Source organism: Bufo bufo, chromosome 4, assembly GCF_905171765.1.
Source record: "Bufo bufo chromosome 4, aBufBuf1.1, whole genome shotgun sequence".
Classification (NCBI taxonomy): Eukaryota; Metazoa; Chordata; class Amphibia; order Anura; family Bufonidae; genus Bufo; species Bufo bufo.
The window spans coordinates 581,518,272-581,531,710 of NC_053392.1; the positions used below are offsets into that span (position 1 = coordinate 581,518,272).

The window sequence follows — 13,439 nt, forward strand, 5'->3', positions numbered from 1 at the left end:
ATTAAAAGTAAGGGCTATTTGACCATGAAGGAGAGTGATGGGGTGCTGCGCCAGATGACCTGGCCTCCACAGTCACCGGACCTGAACCCAATCGAGATGGTTTGGGGTGAGCTGGACCGCAGAGTGAAGGCAAAAGGGCCAACAAGTGCTAAGTATCTCCGGGAACTCCTTCAAGACTGTTGGAAGACCATTTCAGGGGACTACCTCTTGAAGCTCATCAAGAGAATGCCAAGAGTGTGCAAAGCAGTAATCAAAGCAAAAGGTGGCTACTTTGAAGAACCTAAAATATGACATATTTTCAGTTGTTTCACACTTGTTTGTTATGTATATAATTCCACATGTGTTAATTCATAGTTTTGATGCCTTCATAGTTATGAAAATAAAGAAAACTCTTTGAATGAGAAGGTGTGTCCAAACTTTTGGTCTGTACTGTGTGTGTGTGTATATATATATATATATATATCACGTATGTATGTTCCGTGATCACTCAAAAACGCAACCATCAATTTCAACGAAACTTGGTATACACATCCCTTGCTACCTGGAAAGAAATCTTGTGGGGGTCTCAGCTCTCTAGGACGTACCGTTCCTGAGATATTCCCCAAAAATGACCTGCATTAGCCAATACAAGCCTGCAAGTCTTTCTCTTCATATCCCAACTGCCATACACACGTTCACATGACTCTTATCAGCCAATAGAAGCTCGCAGCCCCTTATGCCTGATTCACACTTGAGCGTATTTGATACGCGCGTTTTTGTCGGACGTTTTCACATCGCGTTTTTGGAAATGGGGAAACGCGCGTCGTACGCGCGTTCTTGCGATTGACCACAGAGGCGTCCAATGAAAAAAAAGGTGTTACGCGCGACAATACGCCCCAAAGAAGCTCCTGTACTTCTTTTGGCGTAGGGTGTTTTTCAGCACGTACGAACGGGCTGTAAAACGCGCAGGTGAGAACCATGCCTATAGTGAAACATGGGCTTTCACCCGTTGAGCGTTTTACAGCGCGTAGGAACGCGCTGTAAAACGCTCAGGTGTGAACCAGGCCTTAGTCTCCACATACACACAGTTTTACTCCAGGTTTCTATGACAACCCAGCCATTTTTCCTCACTGCTGTAGGTCAGCTTTAGGCTAGGGCTACACGACGACAATAAGTCGCACGACACATAGGGCACAACTACACTGCTACATGTGTCGCGCGACAATTTTTATAATGATAGTCTGTGGTGTTGCACTGTGACATGTGACCTACTGCGACACGACAGTCGCAGAAAAATCTATCTTGGATGGATTTTTTGCAACTGTCGTGTCGCAGTCGCAGCATGTCGCAGTGCGACACCACAGACATCATTATTAAAATTGTTGAGACAAAATGTTGCACAACACATGTTGTCGTGTAGCCCTAGCGTTAAAGGGGCGGGCACTGTGGAGGTCACTGTTAAGGGGCAGTGGCCACTATTAAAGGGGCAACTGCTGTGGAGGTCACTGTTAAGGCAGCGGGGTACTGTGGAGATCACTGTTAAGGGGGCAGACCCCTGAGGAGGTTTCTGTCAAGGTAGTGGGGTGCTGTGAAACTCACTGTAAGGGCTCATTCAGACGGCCGTATGCTGTCCGCAAAAATACTGAATGCTATCCGTTTTTTTGCGGATCCGCAAAAAAACGGATCTGCAAAAAAACGGATAGCATTCAGTATTTTTGCGGACCCATAGACTTCAATGGGGCCATGTCCTGATTTTCACGGACAAGTATAGGACATGTTTCATTTTTTTTGCGGATCCGCAAAAAAACGGATAGCATTCAGTATTTTTGCGGACAGCATACGGCCGTCTGAATGAGCCCTTAAAGGGGCGGGCTGCTGTGAAGGTCAAAGTTAAGGGTATGGGCTGCTGTGGAGGTCCCATTTTAAAGTGGGCGGGGAGGGCAGTGTTAACTGGGTGGGGGACTGTGGAGGTCACTGTTAAAGGGGCGGGGTGCTGTAGAGGTCACTGTTATGGGGGATACTGTCTATCTTTTAATGACACACATAAACATTAAATAAAATAGATGAAATATACCTGTAAATTGCTGCAAACAGGAGTTGTTCATTCCAAGTCAGCTAGATGAAGGCCAAAAAGCAGTCTGGTCTTTTAGGGTTTGTTTGAAATCTGCTAGTTTTTCTACTGCTCCTGTGCGGGTTTATGTGTTTCTATGGTAACAGACTACGAACAAACCCTGTGTGGTCAGATCCTGCAGTCATCCTTCCATCTGTATGTTAGGAAGAAGACGGGGGTAGATAGGACAAGCGTGGACCTGGCCTGACACCCGGGCGGCAGCTTATGGTGCAGTTTTGCAATGCGCTAATCATACTGTCTCTATATGTGATGTGACCAATATGTAAAATCTGCAGTGATATTGGCGTCAGTCCGTCTTCCTTTGTATTGTAGGCATGTCAAACACACGCGACAAGTCAAGGATTCGGTCTTCGTCGTCCTGTGAGGATAGAGGTAATCCGTAGGTTAATGTTACAGCATCTGAACTATAAAGGAGCCTATTACAAAGCCTGAGGGGATGGAGCATGACATATGGCCTACGGAGAGGTTCTCTGTGTCACGCTGCAACGCTCAGGCCCTGCAGTTGGAATAAAGTATTCATCAGTTTTGTCCAAAATGTTCTTTTAAAGGGGTTGTCCCATGAAGTCAACGTATTCCTTGTCCACAGGCTAAGGTATAGGTATCTGAGCGGTGGAAGTCTGACCTCTGTGGCCACCACCGATCACGAGAACTGGAACCTTTGCTCCCCCTTATAAATGGAGTGGTGGTAAGTCCAAGACGTGGAATCAATCAATCCATGTCTTGGACTTACCTGGTCGCTCCGCAGCCAATCCCTGATCTTCTTCTCTTCAGTCTCATAGAGTTGAATGAAGCGGCATTCTTCATGGTTGACCACCGCTCCATGCAGACAGGGGAGAAGAAGCCCCCATTCTCATGATCGGTAGAGGTTCCAGCAGTTGGACTTCTGCAGATACTTATCCCCTGTTTATGGATGGGGGATAAGTGGTGTTCATGGAATAACCCCTTTAAGGGATTTTGTTATGGTCACTGGCCATAAAACACCTGCGCTTGGTACCATCACCAATAACTGACTTTTAGGAGCCCCAATAATGGAAGCAGAGAAGTATGCACCCCGACTTTAGTATTATAGATGTTAGCCCACACCCCTTACAGCACTGCCCACGCTTCCATATTAAAATGGTGAACCCACAAAAATTATTTATCCCCTGTCTACAGGATAGGGGATAAATATCGGATCACGGGGAGGTCCAACTGCTGGCACTACCCATGTTCTCAAGAACGAGGGGTCCCCTGTCTGAATGGTGGTGCTTGTTGGTCAACCCCTCCATTCACTTCTGTGGGACTTGCAGAGCGCATTATACGGAAGCCCCCATTGATGCTTTCATTTGAGTACAGTATCCAGCTCTTTGCACATATACACTCTGCTCTGGTTTTATCTACTCTACATACAGGTGAAACTCAAAAAATTAGAATATTGTGCAAAAGTTCATTTATTTCAGTGATGCAACTTAAAAGGTGAAACTATCATATGAGATTAGGGCTGCAACAATTAATCAACGTTATCGATAATATTCGATAACGGGATTCGTTGTCAACGAATCCCGTTATCGAATAATCGGTCGATTTGTTGCTATGCGGGCGGTCAGGCGATATGCCTGCGGGTCCTTGAACTTTAAATCACCGCATCTTTATTACCTTCCAGTGAAGCTCCAGTAACAGGCAGAGTGGGCAGCGGCGTAACGTCACTTACTCACGTGACGCGCAGGCTCCGCCTGCTTCATTCATAAAGTGGATGGAGCAGGCGCGTCATGTGAGTAAGTGACGTTACGCCGCCGCCCGCTCTGCCTGTTACTGGAGCTTCATTGTAAGATAATAAAGATGCAGTGATTTAAAGTAAAAGTTACTGCCGGTTAAGGAATACTGCTGAGAGTGGCTGGGCCAGGGCTGTTATGGGTAGGGGGATCTGTGGATGGCACTGTTATGGGGAGGGGGATCTGTGGATGGCACATAGCATAAGATGCTATATAGTGTCATCCATAGCCCCCCCCCCCCCATAACAGTGTCATCCAAAGATCCCCCTCCCCATAACAGTGTCATCTAAGGATCCCCCTCCCATAACAGTGTCATCCAAAGACCCCCCTCCCCATAACAGTGTCATCCAAAGATCCCCCTCCCCATAACAGTGTCATCCAAAGATCCCCCTCCCCATAAGTGTCATCCAAAGATCCCCCTCCCCATAAGTGTCATCCAAAGATCCCCCTCCCCATAAGTGTCATCCAAAGATCCCCCTCCCCATAACAGTGTCATCCAAAGATCCCCCTCCCATAACAGTGTCATCCAAAGATCCCCCTCCCCATAACAGTGTCACCCAAAGATCCCCCTCCCCATAACAGTGTCACCCAAAGATCCCCCTCCCCATAACAGTGTCACCCAAAGATCCCCCTCCCCATAACAGTGTCACCCAAAGATCCCCCTCCCCATAACAGTGTCACCCAAAGATCCCCCTCCCCATAACAGTGTCACCCAAAGATCCCCCTCCCCATAACAGTGTCACCCAAAGATCCCCCTCCCCATAACAGTGTCACCCAAAGATCCCCCTCCCCATAACAGTGTCACCCAAAGATCCCCCTCCCCATAACAGTGTCACCCAAAGATCCCCCTCCCCATAACAGTGTCACCCAAAGATCCCCCTCCCCATAACAGTGTCACCCAAAGATCCCCCTCCCCATAACAGTGTCACCCAAAGATCCCCCTCCCCATAACAGTGTCACCCAAAGATCCCCCTCCCCATAACAGTGTCACCCAAAGATCCCCCTCCCCATAACAGTGTCACCCAAAGATCCCCCTCCCCATAACAGTGTCACCCAAAGATCCCCCTCCCCATAACAGTGTCACCCAAAGATCCCCCTCCCCATAACAGTGTCACCCAAAGATCCCCCTCCCCATAACAGTGTCACCCAAAGATCCCCCTCCCCATAACAGTGTCACCCAAAGATCCCCCTCCCCATAACAGTGTCACCCAAAGATCCCCCTCCCCATAACAGTGTCACCCAAAGATCCCCCTCCCCATAACAGTGTCACCCAAAGATCCCCCTCCCCATAACAGTGTCACCCAAAGATCCCCCTCCCCATAACAGTGTCACCCAAAGATCCCCCTCCCCATAACAGTGTCACCCAAAGATCCCCCTCCCCATAACAGTGTCACCCAAAGATCCCCCTCCCCATAACAGTGTCACCCAAAGATCCCCCTCCCCATAACAGTGTCACCCAAAGATCCCCCTCCCCATAACAGTGTCACCCAAAGATCCCCCTCCCCATAACAGTGTCACCCAAAGATCCCCCTCCCCATAACAGTGTCACCCAAAGATCCCCCTCCCCATAACAGTGTCACCCAAAGATCCCCCTCCCCATAACAGTGTCACCCAAAGATCCCCCTCCCCATAACAGTGTCACCCAAAGATCCCCCTCCCCATAACAGTGTCACCCAAAGATCCCCCTCCCCATAACAGTGTCACCCAAAGATCCCCCTCCCCATAACAGTGTCACCCAAAGATCCCCCTCCCCATAACAGTGTCACCCAAAGATCCCCCTCCCCATAACAGTGTCATCCACTGGTGCGAATTCTTCCCGCCCTTCTCCCCTTCCCCCAGTCACCTGCTGGCCGGTCTTGAGAAGTTGAGACTGCCTTAACCCTTCATGACCACCTACTGGCATGATTATCTGGGGTTCTCCTGTACATGAGTGGAGGATTTAACCCCTTCCTGGCGTCTTCCTATTTAAAAAAAATAAAAAAAAAATAAAAAATAATAATAAAGGAAATGTGTGTCCATACTGGGTCCGTGCCCTATCTCGGGTAAAGTGGGAACTATGCGAGGTCCCCATCTGCCCTCCGGGGCTGTTTTGGTTGATGATTCTCCACCTGTGCAATCCAGTGACGGACCACTGCCGGATCCCAATCCGTCCTCCGTGGCCGTTTGATTAATAATTCTCCACCTGCTCTATACAGCGGAGAACCTCTGGAATTTCCAATCCACCCTCCGGGGTAGTTTGGTTGATAGTTCTCCACCTGTGCAATTCAGTGAAGGATCTCCGCAGGATTCCCAATCCGTCCTCCGGGGCCGTTTGGTTGATAATTCTCCACCAGCGTATTCAATAAGGGACCTCTGACATTCCCAGTTCACCCTCCTGGGTCGTTTGGTTGGTAATTCCCCACCTGCGCAATTCCAGTGGGAGACAAATGGAACTTCCCAATCCGCCCTCTGGGGTCGTTTGGTTGATAATTCTCAGCCGGCGCAATTTTATACAGGACCCCTGTTCCCAATCCACCCTTCCGGGTCGTTTGGTTGATGATTCTCAGCCGGCACAATTTTATACAGGACCTCTGTTCCCATTCCACCCCCTGGGTAGTTTGGTTGCTAAGCCCCCTCCTGCGCAGTCCGCATCTGCCAGGGGCGAGGTTCTGAAGGGCAGACCTGCACGCTAGCGGACCACAGCAGGTCATCTTCTCCTCGAATATCTCCACACCCCCTCCCTTCATTCCCGGGTCACGCTCAGGCGCTCCCTCTCTCACAGGAGTGGGTCCGTCCGAGGGAGGGGGGGGGGGGGGGAGGAGAATCACTGATTCAGACTCTGACATGAATCCGAAGCAATCCCCTAAGATTGCGTCTACGGTGGCCAGCAGCACTTGTCGTAGGCATTACCCCCTTCCTTAGGCAGAGTAATTGCACTATTTTGGGATACAGTACTGACCTTATACATTGTTCCCTGTCAAAGGTGGACTAGGTGCAATAACACTGATTTCAGTGCCGGACGTATACATTCCCCCTTATGTAGGTGGCGGAATTGCATCTCCACTGGGTTCAGTACCTGCCGTATTCATTAGCTCCTTCCATAGGTGGCGGGATGACATTATCACTGGTTACAAGGTGTGCTGTATGCATTACCCCCTTATTTAGGTGCTAATTGCACTCCCACAGGGTACAGGACTCACCATATGCACTAGTTCTCGCCGTGGGTATTAACCCCCCCCCCCCCTTCTTAGGTGGGGTATTTTCCCTACCACTGGCTTAAGTACTCCGTACGCATTCCACCTTCTATAGGTAGGGTAATTGCACCACCATTGGATACGGTCCGACTGTCGCGCTATCCTCCCATAGGCGGAGTGTTGCACATCACTGTGCTTCCTGCCTGCCTTACCCCCTTTCGCAAGTGATCCATTAGCGGGGGAATAACTGAATATCTTCAGATACGGCACAGGGGGTTTACTAGCATCACTTGTATCCTAGAGACTCCTATCTCCATGGGTCTTCATTGTTCCAGTCGGTCATGATATTGTCCGCATCCGTAGTAGTGCGTACACCATTGCACATATATGGTGAGTACGTTCCAGCGAGTCAAGTGCTTTACTGACTGTATTCTCTATCCACCACTCCTCCTTCTATCGGAAAGTGGTTATGCTGGCACTCTGGTAGCAGCTACAGCGTGTTCTCCTCCAGAGATGCAGCCTTTCTCTAATGCTCGAGTTCGTGGTCGCTGCAGTGGGACATCCCCTCAGGAGGGGCCCTACCCTGGCTCCAGCTGGGCAGTTGCTCCTTTCAGCGTCATTCCAGGTAGAGTCTTTAAGGTTGCTCTTAAACGTGGGCAGTATGGTACGTGGCTTCTACGGATAATCAGGCTTCCCTCTCAGTTTGCGCTGACGGGACGAGCGCTGGCTACTACTGTGGGAACGGTATTGCGTACCACTACATGCTTGGGTACTGTCTGTTCAGTTTTTCGTCAGTTGATGGACTCTTCTACAACTGAAATCCTTGGCTACTTCTGTATAGCGCCAGTCTCAGATGGGAAATGGGCTTGGACCTAGCCTATTCTTCCCCTGTCCTTTTCCTTCTCTGGATCATGATTCATAGACACCCCGCATGCCGTGGTAGTTCCTATGTTACTACCTTCCCTCATCTGCATCTGCAGGGGGTATTCTTTTGATGGCCTTCCATTCCAGACACGCTCCAGTCCCGACTGGTGGGCCGTGGCAACCTCCACATCCCTCCTTCTATGTGGACTCCTTCCATTGGTCTGGGTGTGCTAACTGTATCTACACGAAAGCTCCCCACCTTCTCTCCCGAGCAGGAGTTCTCGAAACATACGACATAGATGCCCTGACATCCCCTTGGCGGGAGTTCTCCCTCCTTACGTGTTTCTTCTCTCCTACCCAGGGTTCTACGGAGGACCAGATGGAGGGCATTCTGACAAATCCTAGTCGCTCCGTGTTGGCCCCGTCGCGCGCGGTACTCTGATCTTGTTCTCCTTCTAGGAGATGTCCCTTGTCACTGCCCTCAGAGACTACCTTCTTTCAGGGTCCGGTCTTGCATCTGCATTTAGGGTCTTGGTTGACGGCGTGGCTATTAAAACTGTCATCCTGAGGTGGAGGAAGTTTTTTCTGGCGGACGTCATCCGCACTATGATTCAGGCTTGGGAGCCTGCACCGCCCAGGATCTATTATAGGATCTGGCGGTCCTCCTGGGCTTCTGTGAAAGCGGGACATTCCCTCACTCCAATTTTTTTTTCTCTCTCCATGGTCCTATCCTTTTCTTCAATCAGGGTTGGACTTTCGTTTAGCCCTTAGTTTTCTTGTTGGGTCAGGTGTTGGCGCTTCTATCCTGGGGCAGCTTCCAGCGTCCTCTGGCGCCCATGGAAACTTTCCTTCAGGGAGTGGCACATGCGGTTCTTCAGTACCGTCCTTTATCTCCTTGGGATCTGAATATAGTTCTCTCAGCGTTCCAGTCTTCTCCCTTTGAGCCCTTGGGGAGATATCTCTCCGGCTCCTGTCCTAGAAGGTAGTTTTTTCTTGTGGCTCTCGCATCCATCAGACGGGTGTTCGAGTTGGGGGTGCTCTCTTGCTGAGAACCCTTCCTGGGTCTTCACAAGGATAAGGCGTTTCTCCAGCCCATCCCTTTTTTCTCCTGAAGGTGGTCTCTGTCTTCCACATCAATGTAGAAATTGTCCTTCCTTCACTGTCCCTCTCCTTCACTCCCTAAGGAAGGGAGTTACGTCTTTGACGTCAGGGCTCTGATCATTATTGGCAGCCTCCAGTCCCTTCAGGCGTACGGAACCCCCTTTTTCTGTGTCATCCGGAGGTTCCACGCAAAGGATTGGCGGCCTTAAGGTGGAAATTGCACAATGGATTCGGTCTGCAAATGCTGTACATTCCGCACCCGGTGCGGGGTTCCGCCCTTAGGTGTCTCGGGTCGCTCCACTGAGCGGTGGGCGCTTCTTGGGCTCTGAGGCATCGCGCTTCGGCTGCGCAGTTGTGTAACGCGGCTACCGGTCCTCCTTACATACATTCACAAAATTTTACCAGGTGCATTCTTATGCATCGGCGGCCGCTGCTTAGCCCGCTTGGTCTTGCAGGCGGCAGTTTTCTTAGATACCAGCAGGGACGCTTGCTTCCATGGGTCTGTGGTTTTTCCCTCCCCGTGGACTGCTCTTGAACGTCCCACGGTTTCTGTGTCCCCCAATGAATATGGGCGAGAAAAGGAGATTTTTGTATAACTTACCAGTAAAATCTTTCTCGCTCTTCATTGGGGGACACAGCACCCACCCAGTATTGTTGTTCGGCCACAGTTGTGGCGGTTGCTGGTTAGAACCCCATTGGGTCTTTTGGCATGGTTGGTGTTCCATGTTTTTTCTTGGTTGGCTTGCTTCTCCTACTGCGTGTTCACAAACTGAAGCTCTCTCTCCAGGCTGGAGGGGGTATAGCTGCCAGGGAAGGAGCTAACAGCTTTTACTAGTGTCAACGCCTCCTAGAGGACATAGCTATACCCACGGTTTCTGTGTCCCCCCAATGAAGAGCGAGAAAGAGATTTTACTGGTAAGTTGTACAAAAATCTCCTTTTTGCACAATATTCAAATTTTATGGGTTTCACTTGTATTTAGGGCCTGTGACTACCCACATGCAGTTCATTATAGTGAACAGGAGATGCCAAACAAGGTGATTCCCTCTCCCATGTGCAGAGTTACAGTGTGGCCATCAGTTGGCAGCTCCACATTCAGACAAGTATCCATTAGAAACGTGCTTGGAATATGGTTCACCAAAAAAGCCGTATGGAGCCCAAGGACCCTCTTACATGGGCAAATTATCAGGCCAGTTTTTTGGAAAAAAACATTTAGATAATTTGGCCCTATAATTGTACCCCAGATTACTGGGCAGCAGAACAGGGAAGTACTGCCAAAAAACAATGAGTCTCTATGGGGATGAACAATCGCAGTAGTGATCATTCATTCCCATACAGAGATGATGTAAATACAATTAACGAGTGGGCAATGATCGGGAACAAATGTTTCACTCCCAATCATTGTTCCGGGACTATTACAGCTATCCAAGACACTTGGATATGGCTAGCTGTGGATCCCAATCCAGCCAATGGGATTGGCGACTTTTTAAAGACTACAATGGATATAAAAATTCTACACACCCCTGTTAAAATGGCAGGTTTCTGTGCTGTAAAAAAAATTAGACAAGGATAAATCATTTCTGATTTTTTTCCAACTTTAATGTGACTTATAAACTGTACAACTCAATTAAAAAACAAACTGAAATCTTTTAGGTGGAGGGAAGAAAACAAAAAAAACTAAAATAAAGTCGTTGCATAAGTGTGCACACCCTCTTATAACTGGGGATGTAGCTGTGTTCAGAATTGAGCAATCACATTCAAAATCCTGTTACATAGGAGTTAGCATACACCGGCCATCATGTAAAGTGCCTCTGATTAACCCCAAATAAAGTTCAACTGCTCAGTTGGTCTTTCCTGAAATGTTCTTAGTCGCATCCCACAGCAAAAGCCATGGTCCACAGAGAGCTCCAAAGCATCAGAGGGATCTCATTGTTAAAAGGTATCAGTCAGGAGAAGGGTACAAAAGAATTTCCAATGCATTAGATATATCATGGAAAACAGTGAAGAAAATATGGAACTGGACGTCCCTCCAAAATTGATGCAAAGACGAGAAGAAAACTGGTCTGGGAGGCTACCAAGAGGCCTACAGCAACATTAAAGGAGCTGCAGGAATATCTGGCAAGTACTGGCTGTGTGGTACATGTGACAACAATCTCCCGTATTCTTCATATGTATGGGCTATGGTGTAGTCAGTGGCAAGACGAAAGCCTTTTCTTATGAAGAAAAACATCCATCTGAAGTCTCCCAAAAGCATGTGGGAAAAGGTGTTATGGTCTGATGAAACCAAGGTTGAACTTTTTGGCCATATTTCCAAAAGATATGTTTGGCGCAAAAGCAACACTGCACATCACCAAAAGGAGACCATACCCACAGTGAAGCATGGTGGTGGCAGCATCATGCCAAGGGGCTGTTTTTATTCAGCTGGAACTGGGGCCTTAGTTAAGCTAGAGGGAATTCTGAACAGTTCCAAATACCAGTCAATATTGGCACAAAACCTTCAGGCTTCTGCTAGAAAGCTGAACATGAAGAGGAACAATACCAGGGTTCTCTCTATACAGGAAAGACAGAGAAGGCAAGAAGGGAGAGGGGTGGCCCTGTATGTGAAAGATAGCATGAAATCTAATTTGATTCAAGTTAGCGAGACCAATTTAAAGTCAGTTTGGGTTACCTTTGCAGCTTGATAATCGTAAGGTAACTCGTGTAGGTGTGATATATAGACCACCTAGCCAAGTCAAAGAATTAGATGATCTACTAGTTGAGGAAATGGCTAAAATGACATTGAAGGGGGAAGTTATCATTATGGGAGACTTTAATCTTCCCGATGTAAACTGGAAAACCAATATAGCTAGTTCTGCCAGGAGTGCAGATATTCTAAATTCCCTACTGGGATTATCTCTACAGCAAGTAGTTGAGGAGCCAACCCGGAAGGAGGCCATTTTAGATTTAGTATTCACAAATGGGAATTTGGTATCTGATATTACTGTAGGGGAAAGTGACTGATTCACACCACACAAAAACAAAAGTTTGAGATTTTAGAAATACTGACTTTTCTAAAATTAGATTAGTGGTATACAAGTCCCTATCAGATTGGAACAGTTTCAATGGAGTCCAGGAGAAATGGGACTACTTAAAAGTGGCACTATTGAAGGCAACAGAAAATTGCATTAGGCCTGTTAAGTAAATAAGTAAAAGCAAAAGCAAAAAAAGGAAGAGACAACTGTGGTACTCAGTAGAAGTGGCCAAAATCATTAAAAACAAAAAGATCGCATTTAGTAATTATAAAAAATAAAAAAACGAGGATGACAGGCAAATTTATAAGATTAGGCAGAGAGAGGCCAAACAAGTTCTAAGAGCTTCTAAAGCACGGGCAGAAAAGAAATTAGCTCAGTCAGTAAAAAAAAAGGCAATAAGACATTCTTCAGATACATAAATGAAAAAAGGAAACTAAAACAAGGAATTACCAAATTAAAAACAAAAGAAGGAAGGTATGGAAGAAGATAAAGAACTAGCTGACTGCCTCAATGAATACTTCTGTTTAGTTTTTACAAAGGAAAATAAAGGAAAAGGACCTCAGTTAGGAAAGAAGACTAATGAATCTTTTGATGCATGTGTCTTTACAGAGGAAGAGTCAACTGTCTAAAATTAATACAAATAAGTCACAGGGGCCTGATGGGATACACCCAAAGCTATTAAAATAGCTCAGCGGTGAACTAGCAAAACCATTAACAGATTTATTTAACAAATCACTGGCAACAGGAGTCATCCCAGAAGATTGGAAATTGTCAAATGTTGTGCCCATTTACAAGAAAGGTAGTAGGGAGGAATCGGGCAACTATAGGCCAGTAAGCCTGACATCAATAGTGGGGAAATTAATTGAAACCATACTTAAGGAGAGGATTGTGGAACATCTAAAATCCCATGGATTGAAAGATGAAAAACAGCATGGGTTTACTTCAGGGAGATCATGTCAAACTAATCTTATTAATTTTTTTTTTTTTTTGAGATTGGGTGACTAAAATAATGGCAAAGGTGCAGTAGACATTGCTTATCTGGACTTTAGTAAGGCTTTTGATACTGTCCCACATAGAAGGCTTATCAATAAATTGCAGTCTTTGTGCTTGGACTCCCATATTGTTGAATGGATTAGGCAGTGTCTGAGGGACAGACAACAGAGGGTTGTAGTCAATGGAGTATATTCAGACCAAGGTCTTGTTACCAGTGGGGTACCTTAGGGATCTGTTCTGGGACCCATATTGTTTAATATCGTTATCAGCGAAATTGCAGAAGGCCTCGATGGTAAGGTGTGTCTTTTTGCTGATGACACAAAGATTTGTAACAGGGTTGATGTTCCTGGAGGGATACACCAAATGGAAAAGGATTTAGGAAAACTAGAGGAATGGTCAAATATCTGGCAACTAAAATTTTATGCTGATAAGTGCAAG

The 13,439-nt window shown here is 47.2% G+C and overlaps 1 protein-coding gene across 2 annotated transcripts in view; it reads left to right on the plus strand.

Annotated features, from left to right (window-relative positions):
• The window catches only part of LOC120999477 (corepressor interacting with RBPJ 1-like), a 54,437-nt gene that overhangs the window by 8,573 nt on the left and 32,425 nt on the right, over positions 1 to 13,439 (plus strand). For both annotated transcript variants that reach the window (XM_040430389.1, XM_040430390.1), the window contains exon 2: positions 2,423 to 2,482. In XM_040430389.1, coding sequence (XP_040286323.1) covers positions 2,425 to 2,482 — 58 coding nt within the window. In that variant the 5' untranslated portion in view covers positions 2,423 to 2,424. The remainder of the gene's footprint in view (positions 1 to 2,422; positions 2,483 to 13,439) is intronic.